The sequence below is a fragment of the Peromyscus leucopus genome, chromosome 19, assembly GCF_004664715.2.
Source record: "Peromyscus leucopus breed LL Stock chromosome 19, UCI_PerLeu_2.1, whole genome shotgun sequence".
In the NCBI taxonomy this organism is placed as follows: domain Eukaryota; kingdom Metazoa; phylum Chordata; class Mammalia; order Rodentia; family Cricetidae; genus Peromyscus; species Peromyscus leucopus.
The window spans coordinates 10,944,891-10,971,482 of record NC_051079.1 but is presented as its reverse complement, the minus strand read 5'-3'; the positions used below and the strand labels follow the sequence as shown (position 1 = coordinate 10,971,482).

The 26,592-nt window shown below is 44.2% G+C and overlaps 1 protein-coding gene across 1 annotated transcript; it reads right to left on the bottom strand.

Moving 5' to 3' along the window:
- Window positions 1–588: 588 nt before the first annotated feature.
- Window positions 589–25,966, bottom strand: Rnf125 (ring finger protein 125). Its single transcript, XM_028886556.2, has 6 exons — window positions 25,420–25,966; window positions 11,729–11,882; window positions 7,107–7,204; window positions 5,657–5,747; window positions 3,797–3,904; window positions 589–2,196 (listed from the first exon to the last, which is right to left on the bottom strand). Exons 1-6 carry the CDS (start codon window positions 25,581–25,583, stop codon window positions 2,110–2,112), a joined length of 702 nt encoding a protein of 233 aa, XP_028742389.1. The 5' UTR covers window positions 25,584–25,966; the 3' UTR covers window positions 589–2,109.
- Window positions 25,967–26,592: the final 626 nt, after the last annotated feature.

The following is a 26,592-nucleotide window of genomic DNA, read 5'->3' as shown; positions in this document are numbered from 1 at the left end:
CGATTACCGTTTAAGGTGTTTTATGTCCATTCGTGGGTGGGTATGGGGGGTACCCATTATGTCAGCACTTGTGGGAGTCAGTTCTCTTCCACAAACGTGGGTCCCAGGGACCAAACCCAGATGGTTAGGCTTGGCAGCAAGTGCCTTTACCTCTCCAGCCATTTAAAGAAGCTAATTTTAAGTCAAATAACAGTTCACGCCCAGGAGTTGATGGCCATAGTCTCTGATACTTTTCTCTTCATTTCAAGATGGAAATTCTAATCAGTGTCCTGAATGTGTCATTAAAGAATCAAATGTGAAAAACTCCAGTAATAATAAATACACCTGAAGAACTGGGGGATAAAAAGGGAGGGAGTAGAGCATAACAAAAAATGTTGGCACAATAAAACTATTTTTGAAAATGGGGAATAATTGCCAGGCATGGTAACACAGACCTGTATCCTCACACACAGGAGGCTGAAGCAAGAGGGTCTTGAGTTAGCAACCATCCTGAACTACCATGACTACCATAACCACCATGCCTGGCCATAACGTATTCTATCTTTAAACAAACAAACAGCTGTTTCCTAGCTCTTCCCCCTGAAACAATGGCCATCTTAATAACAGCAATTATCCGTAGAGACTTTTTCTGGAATAAAAATAAGAGGGGGGTGGATTGAGACAGGGTCTCTTGTAGCCTAGGCTGTCCTTGAGTTGCTATGTAGCTGAGGAAGATCTTGAACAGATCTTCCTTACAGGCATGTGCTACCATCCCCAGCTTCCGACTGTGTTTTGAAATGTCATTCTGCACAGAAAGAAATCAGGCTTCTGAGGGAGTTGGTGATTTCAGGTCCATAATAGCAAACACAAATTCCGCATGGAGGATCTTGCCATAGGAAACAGCAAGGAAAGTAATAAAGTGTTCAAAGGACTCAGCCAACCTTCAAGGAATGGCCAAAGAAAAGAGGAGTCGGACCTCAATAAAGTGACGTTTGTAACTGATGGAAGTCCATTCATAAATGTCTAAATATATGAGTTCATAATGCTTTTGTTTCTTTGGTTTTGAGACAAAGTCTTACACTATAGCCCAAGCAGGCTTGCAACTTGTAGCCCAGGTTGGCTTTGGACTTGAAGCAATCCTGCTCTGCCTCTCAGGCATACGCGTGTCACCATCCATGAGTACTAATGTTTCTTATAATAACACATTAAGCTATACATTTTGCATCTGGTTTTTAGTATGTGTGCTTTATTTTATACTTTTTAAGATGTTAAAATTAAAAACAAAGCTTAGGAGTTCCACTCAAAATTACTAATGTAAAAACGTTGACCACAGATTGGTCTTAAGAAATCACTTATATTATAAAACACCTCTAAATAATAAGCTACAAATATTTGAAAAATATTCCATCAAATCTTTATATGTGCATATACAGTATGCCAATAGTTAAGTCCACATAATCTTTTTCAGTTTTTTAATGTTTTTTATGGTCTCATTAGCCAAGGCTGGCCTTACATTTCTGATCCTTCCACCTCCCAAATACTTGGGTTACAGGCATTCACCACCATGCCCAACTAAGTATACATTCCAAACACAAAATCCATTAGAGTATTAGGTACTGTAATTTGGTTAAAATGGATTTTGTTGATTTCAAGTTCTTTCCTTTCCTCCTTTCACATGAGGTTATTTACATTCCTTTATTGGAGATTAGAGCATGAAGATTTGAATAAATTTCAGATTTCCTTTAATGTCCATATTTTGTTCCTTTCTCCATCTTTTTGTGCAGAACGGAGATTGGTTATCTTGCCTAACCATGATGATAGTCATGAACATGTAGCATTATGCACAGCATCACCAATGTGCACATGGAGCTCCTCCACATACTCAGCCTCCGTCTCTTCCATCTGTTAATAGCTTATGGAGACTATTGCCTGTGGTTAAATGTCTACGAAACTCAAGAATGTAAAGGCAGTTCTAAACCGGAATGAAAGCAGTTTTTGAATGCAAGATAGCAAAAACAAGTGTGTAACACTGTAGTACAGTTTTCTCCATCAAACATTGACAATTTCCCTCCAGTCCTTTAAGCAGCATCTTAAATGGTATAAGTGAATGGTCCCTTGCTATTTATAAAATTATGTGGTGTTTGAGTGGTTCACATATTCAAGAAGTGAGCGGTCTAACACTCTTCGGATAAGGGCTTCCTCGATTATATCAAAGTCCTACAATAGAAAAGAATGATTAGAAATAGTAGTGGTTCAGAAATGGCACCAGGCTCAATGCAATGCTCACTTTTCAGGAAACAAGTTCCCTGAGTTCCAGGGCCTGTCCATCATTCCAGGAAGCCTGTCAGACCTAGAACTTATTGGAGGTTACTGTTTCCTATTTGACTACACTGGCCTTTCAGGAATTGCCATCAAGTCTTAATGAATAGTTTATAGAGAATCGTAGACATCTGGGTTGGAAAAATGGCTCAGTGTTAAGAACACAAATTGCTCTTCCAGAGGACCTGAGCTCATTTCCTAGCACCCACTGTGATGGCCAAAGAAACTCCATTTTGTACTAGGCATCCACCTTGGTATCTAATAGCTGTTTGTCTCTGACTCAAGTTACTGGAAGATTAGTTCCCGGCAACCCTGACTCCTTGACACCACCCCCGCCCCAGAAATGCACAGCTGTGACCATCTGCTCGTTATGATGACTAACTGCTGATTTTGGCTTCTGTGACTTACTTGTACAGACATTCAAGAATATTCTGAGGTCACCTCCACCATCTAATCTCTGCACAGCAGACTAGTTTTTGTGGACAAAAGGCTTTAAAAGCCCTTCCTTCACCTGCTTCTGCAAGGCACATCTCTGATTTGGGTTAAAGACTGTGTCCCTGTTAGTAGCCTTGATAAATTTGTTTAATTATACTCTGAATTGACTCTGGGGTCTTTTCTTGGTAGTCTCAAACTCTACAACACCACATCAGGTAGCTCATAACCACTAAAGACTCTGATGTCCTTTTCTGACTTCATTGGATAAACATATCCCCCCCCTTCCCGCAACATACACCTAGACATATAAGTAAAAAGTAAATTAAAATCTGAAGGTTCAGAAAAGGAAAAGAAAGCCTTGTCAGGTCAGGATGGTCTCTCTATTTCATAACTGGAATAATGTTTACACATTCCTGCTAGTTTGGGGAGGGGTCAGAGTTGAATGACAGCATTTTCCTAGAATGGGCAAGACTCCAGGGTCGATCTCTAGCACTGGGGAAAAAAATCAGGCCACTCCTAGGACTCAGAATGCTAACATTTCTATTAATTATTGATATACGGACAGGAAAATGCAAACAAAATGCTCTTCCTGCTTCTTTATGTGCCAAAGTAAAATTTAAGCTTCATATCAGCACTTCTCTAAGTAAAAACAAAAGGCAGTAAAAAACCTATCCCTCTCTAGTCCCTCTTGCTTCTAAAACAAAAGATGAAATCGCTATTGGAAGTCCATTCTATCATTTTAGTTTGTTCGTTGAGACAGTGTCTTACTATGTAGACCAGGCTGGTCTTGAATTCACAGAGCTCTGCCCACCTCTGCCTTCCCAGTGCTGAGAACAAAGGCAAGCACCACCACAGCTGGTTAAAGAAGACCACTCCAATATCAGTAGTGAATGCTATAAAGCATTCTGCTGTCTTGATGTTCTCCTTAATGCTAATGCTAAACCTGAACACTTTACCCACATGCTCCATTTTTCTCATATAATTTTATTCACAGGGATTTTAAAAAGGACGCTTAACACAGATAGCACAACACACACAATGTAAAAGTTAGAAATATACTTACTAAGAAATCATCATAAAACAAAGTGTGGCTGACTTGCAAGTGTCTAATTAGACTGCCATTGAAGGTGCTTGGGCTCTCATTAGGTAGCAAATGGCAAAGTGGGCAGAACTAGAAAGAAAGACCAATAAATAGTTAAAAAAGAAATTTTAAATAACTATTAATGCCAGAATTTTTAAAAAGAAGTCACCATTGAGTGTGAATTTTAACTATGAATCCATTGGCCATACCTCAGCATTGTATTTTGTTTGTTTAGTTTCATGTGTGTGTGTGTGTGTGTGTGTGTGTGTGTGTGTGTGTGTGTATGTGTGTGTGTGTGTGTGTGTGATGTATATACGTGTTCTTGTGTTTGCATGTGTATGTACAGCGTCATGCCTGTGCATGTTCATGTGAAGGTCAGAGGTCAATGTCAGGTGTTTTCCTCAATTGTTCTCCACCTCATGTTCTTAATTTACTTTTATTTTTCATTTCTACTTTATGTATTTAAGTTGCCATACAGTTTTTAAGGATTTTAACAAATGATTTATTAACTTCTACATGTGTGAGTGTTTGCCTGCATATGATATATGTACCACATCCATGCCCGGTGCCCACAGAACCCAGAAGAGAGCATCAGATATCCTGCAACTGAAATTATAGATCGCTGGCCCTGAACCCGGGTCCATTGCAAGAGCGGCGATCTTAAACACTGAGCCATCTCTTCAGCCCCCTCCTACTTTACTTTTTGAGACAGCTTCTCACTGAATCTGGAGCTAAGCGATCAGGCTAGGCAAGCTGGATGGCCAGCAAGTTCCAGGATCCGCCTCTGTACTCCTCGTCCCGGGCTTCCAGATGGGCACCGCACCATCCCACTCCGGTCTTGGGGGGGGGGCACTGGGGATCAGAACTCAGGTCCTCCTGCTTGTGTGCAGGCACTTTATTGACGAAGCCATCTTCCTAGCAATGTTTTGTTTTGTTTCTCATGTAGCTCAGGCTAGCTTCGAATCCACTGTGGCCAAGGCTGGCCTTAAACACCTGTCTACTACTACACTTGGCTTCATATATCTCAATAGTAAAAATTATATTTGTAGCCAGGAAGTTCTCTGTGAGTTCAAGGCCAGTCAGGTCAACACAGAAAGTTCAGGTCAGCTGAGCTGCATGGTGAGATCCTATGCATTTATCTTTTCAGCTGAATATCTTTTTCTTAAGAAGTAAAAAGAAGTGGGGGGGGGGCTAGAAAAATGGCTCAGTGGTTAAGAGCACTGGCTGTTCTTCCAACGGACCCGTGTTCAATTCCCAGCACCCGCATGGCAGCTCATAACTGTCTATAACTCCAAGATCTGACATCCTCACATAGATACACATGTGGACAAAACACCAATGCACACTAAATAAATAAGAAGTAAAAAATATTTTACAGGATTTCACTCTTGTAGACCTGCCTAGCATAGAACTCACTACGTAGACCAGGCTTGTCTTGAACTCACAAAGATCCACCTGCTTCTGCCTACCAAAGGTATGTACCATCATGCCCAGAAACACAATATTAAATAGAGTTTCTTAGGGTTGGTGAAATGCTCAGTGTGCTGAAAGTTCTCTCCCAAAAGACTCCCCAAAGTTCTCCCATCTCCACATGTGAACTTTGTGTGAACACATAGATAAATACGTGTAGTAACTTTAAACTCAGAAAATAAGTAAGTGCTGGCATGGAACTCCCTATGCAGCCCAGGCTAGCCTCAAACCTGCAGCATCTGTCCTTCCTTACCTCCCAAGTGCTGAGATGACAGGCCCAAGCCACCAGGCCCAGAGTCTAACAGAGCTTAAATCCAGACACTATACACAGACAGACAGACTGACAGACAGCTAGCAGGTAAGAATCATTACCACAGGCCTCCTTTCTGATCTGTGGTGGGTAATACAATGATCCAGCAAGCAGTCTTCATCCAGTTCCCTCTGACAAAATGGACATACACATCTGGAAATAGCACAGAATTACAATCACTAAAATAGTGGTCAGCTATTTTATTAGACACCTGATTAGAAACTTAAAAACATAGATTGTACAGACTACAGTTGGGTTAGTATCTTTTCTTGTGAGGGGGGTAGGCTCTCCCTAGGTAACCCAGGCTTACCTTGGTCCTCCTACTTCTAGCCCCCAAGATCTGGGGTTACAGGTATGCACCACCACACCTGGCTTGCTTTTCTGGTTTGTTTGTTTAGAGACAAGAGTCTTGCTATGTAGCTCAGGTTTTCCTCAAGCTCACAGCAATCCATCTGCCTCAGCTTCCTTGAATGCTGTGGGTATAGGCATTTGTCGCCATACTGGGCTGGGTGTTTGTTTGTTTTACTCTCACGACATGGTTCAAGCTGTCCTCAAAGTTGCTAGGTAGCATAGGCTAGCTCTGCATTGGTGATCCTTCTGCCTTGGTCTCCTGAGTACTGGAGACCAAGGTCTGTGCCACCAAGCTTGGTTGCCAGGGTCTTCACTATCATTTTAACCAGCAAAAGAAATTAGAGGTTAAGTTAGTTTCTATATATTTTAAATATTTCATAAACTCCATCAACTTGCAGTCAAAGCCATATTTTCTCCATCTATTTTTTAGTCTTCCTTCCTTCCTATTGGTCAATCTAGCAGAATCTGCACTCTGCTTACTTGAAGCAAAAATATTCATTTAAAATTTATGGCATCATTTATAAAACAAATCCTGCAATAACAGGTACATTAGCAAGGCAATTTCAAGTAAAATAAAAAGAACAGACTGAGCCTTAGACTTTGAGGCTGGAGAGATGGCTTGGTGATTAAAAGTACTTGCTGCTCTTGCAGAGGACTCAGGTCCAGTTCTCAGCACCTACACGGGGGCTCTCCACTCTGCATAACCCCAGTGGGAGGTCCAACACAATTTCCCTCCTCCGCAGGCTGCTACATCCACTTGGTGCAGACATACACTTGGGCCAACATACATACACCCACCATTAAGAGAGAGAGATGTTTGGGGCTGGAGAGATAGCTCAGCACTTAAGAGCACTGGCTGTTCTTACGGAGGAACTGGGTTCGAAATCCAATACCCACATGGTGGTTATCTGACACTTTCTGACCTCTGTGGGCACTGCATACACATGGTGCACAGACAATGCAAGACACACAAAATAAAAATCAAAAGTCTTTTTCAAAAAGAGATGTTCAAGTTCAATTTTGAGTGTACTTTTATGTGTAGCCCAGGATGGCCTTGGACTCATAAGTATTCTCCTCCTGCCTCAGCTTCCCAAGTGCTAAGCTTAAATTCATCATAGACATACTGAATTTAGCATGACATTACACTGTATTCAAACAAACCTTGTTGTTGTCGTCTCGCCAAGCTCTTGCAATGGCCCATATTTATCGATGTACTTCTCACAAGTCCTTATGTGCATCCTCATGTCACTGAGGCAAACCTACACAAAGGCAAACAAATAAAGATAAAACTCCTATTGGAAAGGGCCTTTATGTGACCTAGTTCTATAACTTTCAAACTGGGTTACATTGGGGCAGTAATTAATTGGTTTATTCAAGAAATAGTCACAAAGTATAGGCATTATCAAGAATAACACTGAGCCAGATGAGCATGCCTTTAAACACAGCATTCAAGAAGCAGAGGCAGGCGGATCTCTGAGTGTGAGGCCAGCCTGGTCTACAGATCAAGTTCCAGGACAACCAGGGATATACAGAGAAACCCTGTCTCAAAAATCAAAAAGTAAAATAACATCATCATCATCATCATCATCATCATCATCATCATCACAATCATCATATACTGGCCGGGCGGTGGTGGCGCACGCCTTTAGTCCCAGCACTCGGGAGGCAAAGCCAGGTGGATCTCTGTGAGTTCAAGGCCAGCCTGGGCTACAAAGCAAGTCCCAGGAAAGGTGCAAAGCTGCACAGAGAAACCCTTTCTCGAAAAACCAAAAACAAAACAAAAAAACAAAACAAAACAAAAAAACAATCATCATATACTGCGTTTAACATCTCCTAACACTTTGGAAACATTGAATGTTGAGATTTCAAATTTGTTCCTTCTAAAAACCATGCTGTTTTTTTTTAAAAAAAAAAACAGCTGGGCAGTGGTGGCCTGTAATCCCAGCACTCAGGAGGCAGAGGCAGGTGGATCTCTGTGAGTTTGAGGCCAGCCTGGACTACAGAGCTAGTCCAGGACAGGCTCCAAAGCTACAGAGAAACCCTGTCTCGAAAAACCAAAAAAAAAAAAAAAAAAAAAAAAAAGATGTATAGTAACAAAGGCTTTTTTGCATGCTGTTATGCAAATAGGTTTTGGACAGAAAGAAAACTAGATGAAGAGAAAGAGTAAGACTAAGAGAAGCAGAAAAACATTGACAAGAGATGAAAAGACACGGAGATGAGGACAACTGAGTACACACATTTTTCAAGTGTCCATCATAAAGTAAAGGAGACCTCACAGTGTAAGTGAAGTCGTAAATGCCACTGTGAGTTCATGACATGACTAGCAGTATTGTGTGAGTTCACAATGCACAGTACACTTAATAGTGCCACCAGGGCTAACCACCACAGCTCTTGTAGTCCGTCTTCATCAGCAGCCCTGATTCCGCACTGACAAACCCTCAGGGCTGTGCTGTGGGCACAGTACGCACGCCTCCGCTTCTTCAGGAGCACTGGTTAGATTTCCTGGTGGAGGAAGCTTCTTACAGCTGTGGCTAGGTGGCAGCCCACAGCCAGCTCACGCTGCCCCATTCCGCCCAAACTTCCGGTGGAAGTTCAGCTTCAGAAACTCTACCACGTGATGGAAATAGCCACAGTCATTTAACAAAAGGCAGAAAGAAGTAAAGCTAGGGAGAACATGAAAACAGTGACAAAGTATCCATCAAAGATATGAGGAGGAGGACTGATCAAGGCAGCCATCTTAAAAGGACGTGTCTATACCCAGACATGGTGGTGCATGTCTTCTTGTTTGTTTGTTTTTGGACAGGGTTTCTCTGTGTAACTCTGGCTGTCCTGGAACTAGCTCTATAACTCAGAGATCCTTCTGCCTTTGTTTTCTGAGTGCTAGGTTAAAGGGTGCGCCCAGCAGTGATGCATGCCTTTGATCCCAGCACTTGGGAAGCAAAGGTGAGTAAATCTTTTGAGTTCCAGCCCAGCCTGGTTTACACAGAGTTCCAGGCCAGCCAGGGCTACACAGTGAGACCCTATCTGAGATGGGGGAGGGGAAAAGGGGAGGGGGGGGAGAAAGGAGGAGGAAGAGAAATGTTTATAACCTATAGCATTTACTTTGGGGGCTGCTGAGATATCTCAGTGGGTAAAGGCACCTGCTACTAAGCCTGACAACTGATTCCAGGTCCCCACAAGGGAAAAGGAGAGAACCAATTTCTACAAATTGTACTCCGGCTTCCCACATGCAAGCTGTGGCTCATGTGTGCCTGTTCTCTGTCTCTCTCTCTGTCTCTCTCTCTGTCTCTGTCTCTGTCTCTGTCTCTCTCTCCTCTCTCCCTCAAGTAAAATAATAATTTAAGGATCCTACTTACACAGCTTCTCTTTCCTTAGTTTAATCGTGTATAAGTATGTATATACTTCTGAGCCAGGCATTATGGCACACATCTTTAATTCCAGCACTTAAGAGGGACAGGCAAGTGATCTCTGCCGATCTGATCCATACGTGAGTCCCAGGCCATGCAGGCATACAGAGGGAGACCCATCATAAACAAACAAATAAACAAAAAATAGGAGAAGGAAGGAAGGGAGGGAGGGAAAAAATTAGCGATACATAGGTGTGGTATACACATAATCCTCAGGATTTGGGAGGAAGATTTGAAGTAGGAGGATCATAAGTTTCAGGCTAGACTAGGCTAAGACTGTCTCAAAAAAAATTCATATTCTTTGTTCAAGAAAGATAAGCTTTCCTTAGAAAAATCATCAACCTGGGGATTGTACATTGACAAATACATAGATTGTTAAATTTATAATCTAGACATACACACAAAACTATGTAAGGCGCCATCGAAGAGCAGGTAGACAATGAGCCTCTTGCCTGTTCTAATGTTGCAGATAATCAGATAAAGGAAAAAAATCAGTGCATACAGGCAGCTAAGAATTTGTTTTGAGAGGAACTCAAAATACTGAGGCCAGGCTGCATGGAGAGGAGAGCTGGCCTGGACAGACAAGTATGCAAAGCTGAAACTTGCACAGGAACAGGCAGCATTCCTGGACAGAAGAACAGCCTAGAAAGCAAGGGCGTGACACAGAGTTCCTCAAACATTAACCCAAATCCTGGCACTGGTCAGATACCAGAGAATCTGATGACAACCAGGTGGGGACTCCACCCAGGACCTGAGAGAATGCTGTTGTTTTGGATAGACAACCACGGTAAGGTGGTCCATGTGTGCCCACACATACACACAAAATAAACAAATTAATAAAAATAAACAATGTGTGTCAAATCAGAAACAGTAAGTGAGAGAATTAATGTTGGATCTCAGGGTGCTTGTCCCCAAAGGATATGTATAAATTCTGGTCAGGTGGCCGTGATAGATTATTGAGCCTTACACTTACAAATATCTTTAAATGCACCAAGGCCTTAGTGGATCAGTGTTGGGTACCATATTAGAGGAGGTGCCAAGCTCCCCGAGTGTCCTTGCCTCCAGGGCCCTGGCAGTGGCTGACACATGGAGTGTGAGCATACAGCTCTCTAGGGAAAGATGGTAACAGGAAAGGAGCCTACAGGAGACAAGGGCCCTGAGAACTTAAGGGGTGCAGGTAGTCAAGTCAATCACTCTGGGGAGCTGAGAAGCATCTTCCTGCTACCTCACTCAGAGTCATTCCTTAAGGGCCAGGGGAATGAGTTCAGATGGTCCCCAGGCTCTGAGGCAAGGAGAGAGAGTAAACATGTTCTTCCACTGCTGAGGATTGATTTTTTTTAAGATTTATTTATTTATTATGTACAGTGTTCTGCCTGCATATATGCCTGCTTGCCAGAAGAGGGCACCAGATCTCATTACAGATGGTTGTGAGCCACCATGTGGTTGATGGGAATTGAACTCAGGACCTCTGGAAGAGCAGCCAGTGCTCTTAGCCTCTGAGACATCTCTCCAGACTTTTTTTTTTTTTTCCAGACAGGGTTTCTTTATGTACCCTTGGTTATCCTGGAACTCACCCTGAAGACCAAGTTGGCCTCCAATTCACAGAGATCCACCTGCCTCTGCCTCCTGAGTGCTGGGATTAAAGGCATGCGCCACCACCGCCTGGCGGAGATTGACTTTTTGTTTTGGGTTTTTGTTGTTGTTGTTCTGACACAGTGTATTGTTATACAGTCCTAGCTGGACTGGAACTTGCTAGACCAGGCTAGCCTTGAGCATGCAGCAGATCCTCTTGCTTCAGCCTCCAGTGTGCTGAGATTAAAGGCATGAATTCTCATATGTTTCTTTAAATTCCATCCAAGTTAAAAATTCTTAATTTTCAGCTCTGGATGGTGGTAAGAAAACCACCAAAGTTCCAAGTTTCAAAAAGAATGTTTAAAAGGCTGGTGGGGCAAGCATGTAATGCAAGCTACTTTAGGGATACAGAGTCAGTTCACAGCTAGCATAGGTAACTTAATGACTCTGTCTCAAAATCATAAGTAAAACTGAGAGCTGGGGATATGGGCCAGTGGCACAACAGTCATCCAGCATGCAGGAAGCCTTAGGTCCACTTCAGTATGCATGTATGCATATATATTCATATACATGTATGTATATATATCCATATATATACATATACATACATTCATACTGAAGGAGCTGATGTGGTGGGCATGCATGTAATCTTGATACTTCCAAAGCAGAGGTAGGAGGATAGCAAGTTTAAATCCATCTTGGGCTATGGAATGAGACCCTGTTCCCAACGTCGGGGAGCTGGAAAGATGGAGCAGGTGGAATGATTTCACTGGAAGAATCATGAACATTGGTTATGTTACTCACCAGAGTCCCACACTCAGTACAGTTCTGGTATTCTGATTTCATTCTTTTGGCTATGTCAGTTGCTGGAACTCCCTCTGAAGGAAGGTATGCCCGGCAGTATGGACATGTCCATTTATTATTCTTTATACTGGTCGCAATACAGGATCGGCAGAACCTACTCAAAACAGAGAATAATCAGGAGACATGGCTCAGCACTTGAGTTCACACTGCTCTTCCAGAGGGCATGAGTTCCACTCCCAGCACTCAAGTCTTCTGGCCTCCCAGGACACCTGCACTCATACCCACATATAGACACATACATGTAATTTAAAATACACATACATGTATTTAAAAATAAAATAGCTAGGCATGGTAGTCCATGATTTTAACCCTAGCACTCAGGAAGCAGAGACAGGCAGATCTGTGAGTTCAAGGTCAGCCTGGTCTACACCATAGGTTCCAGGCCAGCCAGAGTCACACCATGAGACCCTGTCTCAACAAAGAAGGTAGGAGTAGGTAGGCCTATAAAGGTCCATTCAACTGCTCCCAGGTAAAAAGACCAGAATCTCCATTCTACTCATGGCTCTGTGTGGAGTTCCAAAACAGTCAATCCAGTTGGGTCTATCAGTCACCTCAGACAGGCTGCTTTCCTCAAGTCACGGTAAGAAGAAGAAGGGAGGAATAATTACCCCCTTAATAAGGTACTTTTTCTTCTCAGAAACCCCACCCTGGAAGTAGTCTCTTATGGAGACACCACTTTTCTGAATTATCCAGAAAAATGTAACTTTTTCTCTTTCTTCCTTCCAAACTCTGGGCATGCTTTCATCCATACTCTGGGTTTTCTCAGTCTCTGCTCCTGCCATGTGGCTGCTTGCCAAACATGTTGGACCCTAACTCAAAAGGCATGACTTTCTCGTCATGTCTAAATTCTTTTATGAATGAGACTAAGAATCTGAAAAAGGAACCTCAGTTTTCCCACTACCATCTCTACCTCCTATAATCTCTACCTGGGATTACAGGAAGCCATCACTTAGCCTGGCTGAAAATATATTCTTGTTTTGTTTGTCTGTTTGTTTTGAGAAAGACAACTGTGCAGTCTTGGTTGGCCTGGAATGTACTATGTAGATGAAGCTGGCCTCAAAGTCATAACATTTGCCTGATTCTACCTCCTAAGTGATAGTATTAAAAGTATGGACCATTATACACAACCTTGGAAGTATATCCTTGTAAGAGTATTCATTACAAATGGTTCAAATGTGTTCTCCTCCCCCTCAAGACAGGGTTTCACTGTTGTAGCCCTGGCTGTCCTGGAACTCTGTAGACCAGGCTGGCCTCAAACTCACAGAGATCTGCCTGCCTCTGCCTCCTGAGTGCTGGGATTAAAGGGGTATGACATCATTGCCTAACTACAATTGTTCAACTAAAAAAAAAAAATAACATTCCAAATACAACATCAATGGCTCCAACCTGAATTATCTGCTCACGTGACTTACATACCAACAGATAACCCCTCACTCTATTGAAGTCAGAGATGAGACTGCAGAAATACTCAGTTTAAAAAGACCTCAGGTTTTAAGTTGGGATTGGTGGCACACAGCTACATAATTTCAGCACTTGGGAGATGGAGGCAGGAAAATTGTAAATTCAAGGTCATTTATAGCTTAACAGCTAATTTGAGTCTAGTCTAGCCTCAAAACAAAACAAAACAAAACAAAGAAACAAAAGGGAGATAAGGAATAAAATAAAAACGGGTATATCCTTTGTCATATTAGAAGAAAATAATTTAAATCTGCACGATAATACACCACTATAATCCCAGTGCTTGGGAAACAGAGGCAGGAGGATTTTAGTCAACCTGGGCTACATGTGAGAGTTCTAGGATAGCCTGAGCTACAATACAAGACCCTTTCCAAAACCAAAACAGAAAAAACAGTGGTGTGACTCCAAAGGAACCTGGAGAACTGGGGATACTTTTCTAATGGAAACAAAACAAAAAACTACATCAGCCCCTCGAACTCACAGAGATCTACCTGCCTCTGCCTCCTAAGTACTAGAATTAAAAGCATGCACCACCATAAAAAAAAAAAAAACTACACCAGCCTCGGACCACTTTGCTGAGGTTCTGGAGGGCAACTAGGAATCCCAGGGCATAAGCTGAGCTGTGCAGAGGGAGATGAGTAGACACAGGACCAGCCTAAACTCAAGAGGAAGATCACACAAGTTCAAGGCCAGCCTAGGTGCCAGTCCAGAGTACCATGAAAACATGTATTGTTTTTAGTTGAACGTTTGAACCACTTGCAATACATACTCTTCAAGAATACACCTTCAGCCCATAAGCCCTCTCTCAAAACAGGAAACCAGGGCCAAAGCTGAGAGTAACAGAGAGGTAGAGAGAATTAAGCAGGAGTTTTAATATTTCATAGGTCATTCTAGGCCCTACAAAAGAATCAACCACTTCATATACTTTCAAGTTTATAGCAAATTTATTCGAGACACTTTGGTGCCTTAAACTGGGTGTGGGAGAACAAACCTGTAAACATGACACTTAGGAAGTCAAAAAAGGATTACAAGTATAATATGATCCTCAGTAAGTTCAAGACTAGCTTGAGCCACACGAGATCCTGTCTCTAAAAACCAAGACTGGGGCTGGAGAGATGGCTCAGGGGTTAAGAGCACTGGCTACTCTTCCAGAGGTCCTGAGTTCAATTCCCAGCAACTACATGGTGGCTCATAACCACCTATAATGAGATCCAGTTCCCTCTTCTGGCATGCAGGCAGAACACTGTACACATAACAAATAAATAAATCTTAAAACAAAACAAAACAAGACTGGACTAGGCATAGAGCTCAGTTGGTGGAGCGCTCGCCTTGCTTGTATGCACCCCAGGTCCCATCCCCACCACTGTATAAGCTGGACCTGGTTGTACACACCAGTAATCCCGGAAATCCAGAGGTTGAGGGTGGAGGAGTTCAGGGTCATCTTAGCCTCATCAGCGAGTTTGGTATATGAGACCCTGACTCAAAAAGCCAAGACATACCGGTGCCTTACACCAGCAAGTGGCAACAGACGGTGGCAAAAGGAAGAGACAGGCAATATAAAACCATGCCCCTTGTGCAAGTGAAAAGCTGCCAGCTGCATGATCCCAAAGTTGATGCCAGAGCAGATGGGGCTGATGGGGCTAGCCACAGGGGGAGAGACTGACCACAAAGGACGGGAAGGGATTCCTCAGCGGAAGGGAACCAATTGTTCCAGATCTCTCTCCGTGTGGTGTTGCTACAGGCTGTGAACAATTGCTGCAATTCATCAACCACCATACACTGTATGAGTCACACTGTTTCACCTCAGTAAAGCTGAGAAGCAAAACAAAAACATCTCTGTGATGACAGGCCAGTTACAGTAACACTGTGAGAAAGGTCCCAGGGCCACTTGGAACACAGGCTCCCTCCTACACAACGCAGGCACAACAGCAGTTGCTCAGAGCATGCTCAGAAAGTTGACATAACAATCAGGAGGAACTGCCCACTAGACTTTTCTGGGAATTCCCAAAGTTCCCATGAAGAAATCGCACTGTGGTGCCTGTAGCTCAGTTGAGGGCGTGCTTGTGCACAAAGCCCCGGGTGCTGTGGTATATGCCTATAAACCCAGCACTTGGAAGTGAGAGCAGGAGGGGCCACAGTTCAAGACCAACCCCACTGACAGAAACAGTTGACCAGCCTGGACTCTGTATGAGCTCCTCTCTCGAAAAGAGTGCGATTCTTTCTACCATGAGGACCCCAGGGGAGAGGAATGGACACTAGGAGAGGAGGGATTTGGTTGTCTACCCCGTCCCAACAGGAGGCTATGAAGTGAGAAATCACAAAAGGAAGGATCAATACAAAGAGAGTATGCAGTTGAAAGGGAAAAGCTGGACGTGGATGTAAATGGCACACCATTTTGAAAATCTTGCTCCAGCCCAGCGTGGTGGAACACTCCTGTAATCCCAGTACCCAGGAGGTGGAGGCCGGGGGAGCTCTGGGAATTCAAGACCAGCCTTGTCTACTGGCCAGCCAAGGCTACATAGTGAGACCCTACATCTCAAACAGCAACAACAAAAACCAATCTGCCTCCTTGTTTTCAAAAACTCTGAATGCGGTCGGTGAAATACCCAGTAGTAAAAAGCGTCTGCCACCCGTTGTCTTCTGACCTCCACGTGGGCAACGCGGCACACACACCCCACATAAAATTAATAAATGTAACTTTTAAATGAAAAAACAGCCAACAAAAGGAAACCTTCTGGATTCATTCCCAGGGCTTTGAAATCAGATTTCACACTCGAGTCCAGTCTCCTGGCTCAGCTGTGAGCCTTGTCTTACTAGCCTGGTACCACTCCAGTGCCATCTCCCGGAAGTGCCGGGCTGAGGCCTCTCCTAGGAGTGTGGGTGGCCCTTTGCGCCAGCACTCCGCCTGGCCTCCCTTGTAGCCCAGCAGGAGAAAATCAATAAGGAACTCCATAATGACTCAACCAACTCTGAAACCAGCTGGAAACTTAATTACATCACTCCTATTTGTTATTTTACGAACCCCAGTCTATTTCTCCAAATTAAGTAATTAGCCAAATCCCCCGTAATAAAGAGGCCAGCAGAGTGCTGGAAGGAAACAGGAAAACACAGCTAAGGACCCAGGAGAGACTTATGTCCCAGTCTCAGGGCAAAAGTGGACTCTAAATGAATTGAAACAGGAAAGAGAAGCGCTGGGGACTTTCTGGGGTGGAGGAGAGGGTCCTGGAGGGGAGAGTTCTGGAAGAGGCTGTTGGCAGCATGTGGCATCCCTCACCTTCTAACTGAGAGACCCAACACAAAGTTTCATGATGGGTGTGCTGATAAAAAGACGAATTCAAACCTTGAGATGGCTAGTTTAATGGCTCACACCTGTAATCCCACCAGTTGGGAGGCTGAGGCAGGAGGATTGCTTTAAGTTGAAGGCTGGGCAGGGTCAGTGTGTTCCAGGTCAGCCTGGGTTAGAGTGAGAACCTAAAATAACCTTAAAAAAAAAAAAAAAAAAAGACATGAGCTGGCAAAGTAAGTATGGAAATGGAGACAGAATGAAGGGAGCCGCTATCCAAAGATAATAGTCACGGGCTAATATTCCACTACGGGGCAAACACACACACACACACACACACACACACACACACACACACACACACCACAAAAACAAACTAACAAACAAACAGTCCCCTTCAACAAGGAATCCTACTGGTCAGGCCCAAGTACAGCTTCATAGTACTGTGTGTGTGTATAGTACTTGCCTATTAGGAATGAGAAACCGAGTTCAGTTCCCAGCACAGGAAGAAAAGCAACCCTATCATGTCTAATATGGACACACACACACACAACACACACACACACACACACACACACACACACACACACACACACACACACACACACACACGGTCAGGTGACTGATGCTGTGAAAGAACACCAAACTGTACAAACTGTTTTGTTCTGGAGTCACTTATATTCATTAATCCAACATTTCATCTCCAAACCTTCACAGAGTGGTGACACTGTGCTTTTAAAAGGAGTGTTCCCCTACAACAATGATGCTCAAGAATTTCCCAATTCTTGTGGCACAAATGGCTTCACACATCACATTCTAACACACTCACAAAGGACATTGGGGTGTGCTTCTGGGGCACGGAGGGTTCGTGTCTAGTCATCAGTCTTACACTAACATCACTAGAGAGGAAGCACAGATCACTGGAGCTGGGGGTGTGACTCAGTTGGTAGAGTGCTTGCACAGCACGCACAGAGCTCTGGGTTCGATCCCCAGCACCATCTCATAAACCTGAGTACGTGTGTCCCCGCCCCCACCCATCTGAGTTTCCTGGCCCTGAACGTGTTGCTTCCTTTCTGATGATGAAGTCTGAAAGTACGTATGAGGCAGGTGAGGATTTCCAGGAAATTAGAGACTATCTACCACACCCTAATGTTGAAATGACAACGGTTTGGCCAAGAAAACAAAAACGAAACAAAAACCAAGCTAAGAAAAAAGCCTAACTGGCCCTTCATTTACTTAGCTGTAGCCAAAATAACTTCCTTACCCTTCTACCTTCCCCCAAGAACAAGGCTGTACAAAATTAGCCTTTGTTATCAATGTTCACGTTAAGCTTAGCATGGTGGCACACACCAGCAATTCCGGCATGCCCTCCTAGAGGGGAGAGAAAAGCTCATAAAGTTCAGGATGCAAATGAAGTCAGAAGAGACTGTGATGGCTCATCTTCATCATCATCAGTTCAACTGGATTTGAAAGCATGCAGGAGACACACTTCTGGATGTTCTGAGGAAGAGTCAGAGAAGCTTAGCTAAAGAAGATCCAGTCAGAATCTGGGTGGCACTCTCCCATGGGCTGGGGCCTTGGATCGAGTAAAAGTGGGAAAGGATAAAGCCAGCTGCTTCGTAATTCATCTCCCTCTGCTTCCTGACTGCAGACAAAATAGGATCGGCTGCCTCATACTCTGACCACCATATCTTCTGTATGCCCAAATAAATTCTGTCTTTTACAGGTTGCCTTGGTCAGGGTCACCAGAGTAACTGACATGTATCCCCAGCCCTCTTCAGCAGGCATGTCTATTTTTCTGGGGCTTGGCCGTGAACCTGGGCTTTGCACATGTTAGACAAGTACTTTACCAATGAACAACATCCCCACACCTTTGTAAATTGTAAAGCAGCTTCCTCTTTAGTTCAGTTTACAGTTTCTATGTAGTAATTCCCTCTTTTCCTAGTTCTCTGACAATATTAAAGCAGATATAAGAAGTCCTTTTCTCCAATTCTACTTTTAAAATTATTTTTTGAGAAATGAGTAATCAATTTAAAATATAAAACCCAAACAAACCCTTCCTAAGTTGCTTCTCGGGCATTTTGTCACAGAAACAAGGAAACTCTCTAGGGCTAGAGAGTTAACTCAGTGGTTAGGAGCGCTTCCTGCTCTTCTGGAGGACAGGGTCCTGCCCGGCATCATGTCAGTGGTGCAGACACGGCTGTCCCAGACCTAGGGGACGGGGCGCCCTCTTCTGGCCCCCTACACTGGTGTGCACATACCCACAAACACACCCCCCACACCCCTAAAAATAAACCGTGAACAATTTCTAGTGGAGAGGCCACTCTTGAGTGGAGGGACCTACAGGTTGTTCAAGGAGCTCCAGGGACACAGCTCTTCAGGTTCATTGTCCACACTGGGAAAGGGTGTGTGGAAACAAAGCCTGAGTCACCTATGATCCTGTAAAAGAAACCCAAAATGAACTCATTGTTTTACCAAGCTGTACTTGAAATAAACCAGTGGTCTATCACTGGTGTCCTATCTGGAGTGAACAGATATCCAGTCACACCTCGGGAGGAAAAGCCATAAAACTTCTGTCTACTGTCTTCACCAAGCTCAGTTCTCTCCCAGAGGCTGAAAATAACAAGCACACAGGGACACAGGTCATCTGGATGGTTTTTCTAGAGAGCTCTCACTAACTGATGATACATAAGCAGATAACAAACATCTGTAATACACAATAGGGTGAGATGGTTTCACTGTAAGAAAGAAGTCTTGGAGTTGTTCCTCTCTAAGAATGGAAGCACTGTGTTTGGGGGTGTAGCTCAGTGCTAGATTGCTTACCTCTTGAGCTCAAGGGCCTGAGTTCAATCCTTAGTCAAGGGGAAGTGAAACCTCATTAGAGTCTGGTGAATAGAGCGTGCCTATAACCCTAGCACTTAGGAGGCTGGGGTAAGAGGATCTCAAGTTCTAGGCCAGGATGGGCTACATAGCAAGAACCATCTCAGAACAAAACAAACAGAAAACCGCCAGGATCTCCTTACTCCAGAGAGCCACCACTTTGGAGAGGCTTTATTCATTCTACTTAATCACAAATGGAACATTTTCATCCACTTTCCTCAAAGTGATAAGGAAATAGCCTTAGCAGCATTTCCTTCTAGGAAAAGCATGCACATCTATGACTTTAAGCAGTTGTCTCCACTGAGTGAGAAGGAGATACAGCTCTTTCCATCCTATACCACACCCCAGTTTTATTCCTGACCTCTAGGCAAGTAGCTCTCAATCTTCCTAAGGACAAGGCCCTTTAATACAATTCCTCATGTTGTGGTGACCCCACCCATAAAATCATTTTCATTGCTACTTCACAACTGTGATTTTGCTAGTGTTATGAACCATAATGCAAATATCTGCATTTTCTGATGGTCATAGGCAAACCCTGTGAAAGGGGCGCCTGGCCTTCAAAGGGGTCGAAACCTACGGGTTGAGAACCCTGCTCTAGACCTTTTGGGTAACCCCTTTAGCTTTCACCTACTTCCCCAAACATACTCCACAGACTCTCTGAGATATTTGTGTTTGCTTGTTTGTTGTTGGTATTTTGTGATTTTGGAGACAGTGTCTCCTTATGCCGTCCTAGCTGGCTAACACTTGATATTCAGGCTGGATTTACACTGTGGCAGTCTTCAGGATGCTACATTTCAAACTCTGTGGTTATGGGTGTGCCCCCACCAGAACCAGCTATAGGTAACTGCATTTTAAATTCTCTTTACCAGATTGCTAAATGTTCAGTAGGCTTGTAGTGGCTATTCTTGGTTGTCAACTTGGTAGTCAGCATCTAGAATTAACCAAAATCCAAAAATGGAGGGCACATCTATGAGGGATTTTTTTTTTCTTAATTTGAAGTATGTAGATCCACTTCTAATCCAGATCTTTAAGATAGGAGGACACAAGCCTTTGATCCGGATCTTGAGGCAGGAAAACACACCTTTAATCTGGGCCACACATTCTGCTGAGGACATGGGAGACCAAAGCTTTTGCTCTGCCTGTTTGTCCTTCCCTCGCTAGCATGTCCATTCATTCCTGGGCGTTACAGCCTACTTCTTCAGGATTTTAGCGTATATCGAAGACCAGTTGAGACATCTAGCCTTGTGGACTGAACAACTACTGGATCCCTGGACTTTCCATTCACAGCCAGCCATTGCTGGATTACCTGAACTACAGCCTGTAGTCATTCTAACAAATCCCCTTTCTATACATCTGTAAGTTCTGTTACCCTGGAGAATCCTGAGTAATACAAAGCCCTTTCATGAGTTTACTAAATCCTAGGAATTGTCTCTAACATTTCTCTCCTTTGTCTACCATGTCCAGTTGGAAAACTAATTATTTGGCTGTTTTTATTTGAGTGTGTGATACCTAGGGATCAAATCCCAAACCTTGTGCATACTAGGTAAGAACTCTGCCTCTGCAAGATACCCTGTGGTGGTTCGGAGGAGATGTCCTCCATAGTTCTGGGCATTTGAATATTTGGTCCCTAGCTGGTGGCAGTGTTTGGGAAGGCTTGGGGATTGCATCCTTGTTGGAGGAAGCTTATCACCTGAGGTAGACTTTGAGAATTTAAGGACTCTGTCCATTCTGAGTTCATTCTCTCTGCTTCCTGCTTGGGTTCCAAGATGTAAGCTCTCAGTTTCCAGCTGCCAAGCCTCCACTCTGTCATCATGGAACAATATGCCCAAATAAATTCCTTCTTTTATAGGTTGCCTTGGTCATGGTGTTTTATCATAGCAACAGCAAAATAGCTAATACGCATCGCTTCCCCACTTCAGCAGGCATGTCTATAACACTCAGAGCAGCTTATTTTTCTGACGCTGGACACTGAACCTAGTCCTTGCACATGTTAGGTAAGGGCTTTATCAATGAACAACATGCCCAAACCTTTGATTTTTCTCTTTAACTGCAAATCAGATTCCTTTTTAGCAACTCTCTTTCCCTAGTTCTCTGACAACATTGAAGCAAACATATCAAGTCCTTTTCTCCTAATCCACTTTTAAAACTATTTTTGTGATATGAATAATCAATCTAAAACATAAGACACTGGATATCAGGCATGGTGGTGCACACCTTTAATCCTAGCACTTGGAAGGAAGAGGGAAGTGGATCTCTGTGAGTTCAAGAAAAGCCTTGGTCTACACAGTGAGTTCCAGGCCAGCCTGGGATACAGAATGAGCTCTTGTCTCAGGAAGAGCGAGAGACTGAGTCCTAAATTGTAGAAAACTGTCCAAAGTATAAAACACTGGAGTCATCAAGATGGCTCCGAGGATAAAGGCATTTGCTATTTCGATCCCCAGAACCCACAAAGTAGAAGCAGAGATGGAGGCATGAAGATCAGGAGTTCAAGGTCACCCTTGCTTCTAAAGTGAGTTTAATGCCAGCTTGAGGCACATGAGACCCTGCCTCAAGTAAACAAGAGACTAGCAAGACGACTTAAGGGGTAAAGGCACCTTCCACCCTACCACCCTACCTTGGAGGGAGATCTCCAAGACATAAGAGGTGGAAGGAGAGCCAACTCCTGAAAGCTGTCCTCTTCTCTCCACTCCCCCACGTCCTGGGAAGCAAGTATCACCTCGCTCAAATGAATTCACTGAAATCCCATACATTCCATTAAACAAGCAACCAAACAGGCCTGGGATAGAGTTCATTTGGTAGAGTGCCTGCCCGGCCTGCCAGCAGACACAGACCCTGAGTTTGATACACAGCACCCTATGCGTAGTATATCTGTAATCTCAGCTAGGAAGAAGAAAGAAGCAGGGCTTGCTAGTCATGGTGGCACAAGCCTTTAATCACAGCATTTGGGAGGCAAAGGCAGGAAGATCTCTGAGTTCAAGGCCAGCTAGCTCTACAAAGTCAGACCTTGTCAAAGAAAGAAAGAAAGAGAGAAAGAAAGAAAGAGAGAGAGAGAGAGAGAGAGAGAGAGAGAGAGAGAGAGAGAAAGAGAAAGAAAGAAAGAAAGAAAGAAAGAAAGAAAGAAAGAAAGAAAGAAAGAAAGAAAGAAAGAAAGAAAGAAAGAAAAAAGAAAAATGAAAGAAATTTAACGACTAAAAATGGAGTTATCCTTGACTACATAGTGCGTTCAGGGCCAGCTAGGATAAATACCTGGGACTCTGTGTCAAAGTCAAGATGACCATGATAATACCTATTTATGGACGTTTGGAGTATAAGATGACTGGAGCAAACAGAAGTCACAAGCTGAGCCTTTTGTGTGGGGCATTGGCAATCCAGTCCAGGGCTTGGCTTGTGCTATACAAACTTTCTACCACTACACTCCCCATTTCCAGCTCTCAGCCTGAAATGCAGAGGCTTCTCTGCATTTCAAATGTTCACAACATTTCATTTCTCACCATTTTTAAAGGAAGAGACCGAGTTTCTGAGATTCAAACACTTGGTCACAAGATGGCTCATGGCTGTGCTGACTTCAAACCCACTTTCAGTCACGCTCGGCTGCCACAGTGCCACAATTGTGTTTGTAAAGGATCATTTCTACATTCGTCCAGAGAATTGTTGTCACTGTGCATGCTTGATTTGCCATAGATTTATAAACTAAAATCAACAAAAACCAGCCCTGTTTGAAATCTAATCCCAATATGGGATACTGAAAACAAAGAGCTTCGCTTGCAATTTTCTCATTTTCCAACTTAAGTTCGGCACGAAAGAGTAATTTAGTTAGAATGTACAATTGGTGTTAACAACAGTCTCCAGTGCAGAAAGGACTCTGGTTAACATTTATAAAGTGGAAGGGGCCCAAGTTGGCCAAAAGGAAGAACATGGAAATTCTGCCCACAGGCAGAACAATGGACATAGATTTGTCCAAACAAAGAACAGTTAAGGGAGGGAAGACAATTTGTCCAGCCCTTGTTATGATATTTTATGACTATTTTTCCAGTGACCAATTTCCTATTCACTTTAACAAAGAAAAAAAGATTAAACAAAAATAAATGTAACATTTTGCGAGTTTATATTATCCTTTGGCAGAAACAAATAAATTACTGTGTTCAAAGTCCAGCCCCTGAAAACAATCTGGAGTCATATGATTACAGAGGCAAGGCTGCCCCTTCAGAGCTGTAGAGGAAGTTTCAAGACTTATTGTTCATCTTTGGTTCAACTGCAAAGCTTTCATGTTAATAAAGGTTAAACTCAGATCCTGGGGATCTATCTCAGGACAGAGAACTTGCTTAGTGATTTACAGGTCCCTCAATTCCACACAGGCTCACAAAGTGGAAAATGGGGAGTCGGTAGGGAGCTTTCTTACCATGCAAGGATCCTCAACCTGATATAAACTGGACATGCAGCGCATGCACGTCAGTGATCCCAGCAGTCCCCAAGTGGAGACAGGAGGTTCAAGGCCAAGTTTGGGTGAGTGTGGTAGCACCTTTAGTCCTAGAACCCAGGAGGTAGAGGCAGGCAGATCTCTGAGTTACAGGTGGGCCTGATCCACATAGTGATATCAAGGCCAGCCAGGGCTACACTGTGAGACTCTCAAAACAAAACTTTTCAAGGTCATCCTCACATCCTCAGCTTCTTTGTGAGCTAGACTACGTGAGACCCAAACTTACCCCTGAGCCCCCCAAGGGTAAACAAATAGGTCTTTAAAAATGTCTAATCAACATATTCCATGACATTACACAACAGAACCTTGGCTCTCACACTGTCTACCTGGCCTTTAGACTGCTCGTCAAAGAGCTATGTCTAGAGCTAGGAAACAACATCACTAACTGGAAAAGACGTTAAAAACGTAAGCCTTGAGTTTAAAGTACAAAGCTGAAAAAAGAAACAAAACAAAAACCAAAACCAAATAAACAGGTCCTGAGAATAAACCACAAAGTGGAGCCAAGAGCACTCTTGATTTAAACACTGTGTGGGCGGCACATTCTCCTCTCTGGTTCACGATGGGCACCAGGGCTTCTCGGCTCTCCCTATTTGTCAAGCCTCACTCAAGTGCCGTTAAAAACCACGGTCGTGCATATACATTTTTAATATACAGGGTTTGGTTTGGTTTGGTTGATAAGCCGAAAGTCGGCACCAGCGTACAGTGTTTGTGTTCTGTTGCTTTATCTTGCTGTAGCTAGTTTCATAGAGTGGGCTTTGCTTTCGACCTATACATGCAAACACACAACTCAGACCCATGTAACCAAGAAAAAAACAAAACAAAACAAAACTGCCGGAACAAACGGCTAACACAAATTCATACATCGAAGGCCTCTCTGCTTATTCAAACATCCCCTAAGAGCATACCCATTACGATCGGGGCTTCATTTTTAAAGCCTTAGAAACTACCACTGCTTTGCAACGGTAGTGAGTTTTCACTACACGATACGAGATTTTGAAGAAAACTGTCTAAACTTTCGGTTCTGGGAGAGGCCGGTGCCTATGGCAGGTAGCACATAACCTCCAGTCACTTTGCAGCTGAGTTTTAAATGGGTGAATTAATTCAGTGGCATGGAGCAAACGTCCGAGCGACCTCAGAAAGCCTTTGGCAACACACGTCTGTGTGTGTTGGGAAAGGGATGTGGGGTGAGAATTGAAAGAGTTTGTGCAGATCCTCTACAGCACAAGAGATAAGCCTCCGGAGGTTCTGGAACATGTGCACAGATCCAGGAAAACAAAACCCACCCAGGTTCTCAGGAGAGTGAGAGACACACCCAGATCAGTCAAAATCAGCTGGGCTACTGTGCATGGTGGGAACCCCCTGCCATACCGCCCCACGAGCCCCGGCTCTCAGTCCTGTGTAAGCGTCCCCCAACCAGCCCTGCATCGGGTTCCCCAATAGTCGCTGCTCTACTCCCACCCACTTTGTGCCCTCCGCTTCCCCAGCGTCCTTCCCCGCTGGGTGGTCGCGCCACCCGAGCTCCCGGATACTCACACGTGGCCACAGCGGGTCCGAACCGGCTGATGTAGCACCTCCAGGCACACCGAGCAGTCGAAGGAGGTGATGGGAAGCTCCGGGTCCCCGCTGCGCTCCAGGGGCCGCGGGGAGGCGGAGGCGGGCGCGGACTTGGAGCTGTCGCTGCTCAGCAGGGAGCCCATCGCTGCGCGCTAGCTCTGCAGGCTGCCGGGAGCTCGGTGCGGGCTGCGGGGGGGGTTCTGTTGTCCCTCCCCGGAGGAAGGAAGTCCCGGCCCAGCCGGGATCGCCGCCTCCTGACTCGGCCAGCCGCGTCGCGGGGCCTCTCGGTGGAGCGCAGGCAGAGCGCGCGGCTGCCGCTTGCAAACGCTCTTCCGCGAGCTACCAGGCTGCAGAAGCTCGAGGTCCCCGGAGAGTGAAACCTGAGCATTCCACCCCGCGACCGCACTCAGAGTTCTGCAAAGTGCAGTTTGAGAACACCCACTGGAGACCGGATGACTCTATCTGGCCTCCAAGTTGGTATCTTAATAAGCCTCAGAGCCGACCTATGACCATTTCGGTGACTGACTCAATACTTCAATCAGGGAGAGATAGATAGCCCGGGGCACTGGAAAGTTTCCTGATCCAGAGCCCCACTTGGTGGTGTACAAGTACGATGCCAGCAGTCAGGCAGAAGGATTGCTGCGAGTTCGAGGCCAGCCTGGGCTGCATTTGAACACGGCTATGTTTCGAAAGTAGGCAAATAAGCCAGATACCATGGCTTATGCCTTCAATTTGAGAACTTAGGAGGATTATCCAAAGTTTCAGGGCAGCCTGGACTACACAGTGAATTTCAGAACATTCAGGGCTGTGGAATGAGACCACCTCAAGAAAACACCACCATTTTAGATGTAGTTCAGTGGTGGTGTGCTTGCCTAGCCTGTATGAGGTCTGGGTTTGTTCCCCAGTACTGATGTAAATGATAAAGTGAGGAATAAAATAAAACTCACCTGCATATGGTGGGGCACGCCTGTAATAACAGTACTTGAGAGGCTGAGATAGGAGGGAAAAAATAGGTTGGAGACAGCTATAGATTTAATGCAATTGTATGGAAAATACACGCTGCTCTGTGGACTATACATAATACTACAAAATCCGTAATGTATTACAATCTCCCGGTCTTCACCCAGTTTCTCCTAGTCTTTACCCTTTTAC

Bases quoted from the DNA above. Each gene is read 5' to 3' on its own strand.
- Rnf125 (XM_028886556.2), bottom strand. From the start codon at position 25,583: ATGGGCTCCCTGCTGAGCAGCGACAGCTCCAAGTCCGCGCCCGCCTCC. The intron at 7,205-11,728 runs GTGAGTAACATA...GCCTTTGTGTAG, and splicing joins GTACTGAGTGTGGGACTCTG to GTTTGCCTCAGTGACATGAG. The intron at 5,748-7,106 runs GTTTGTTTGAAT...TGCTATTTCCAG, and splicing joins GGCGAGACGACAACAACAAG to ATGTGTATGTCCATTTTGTC.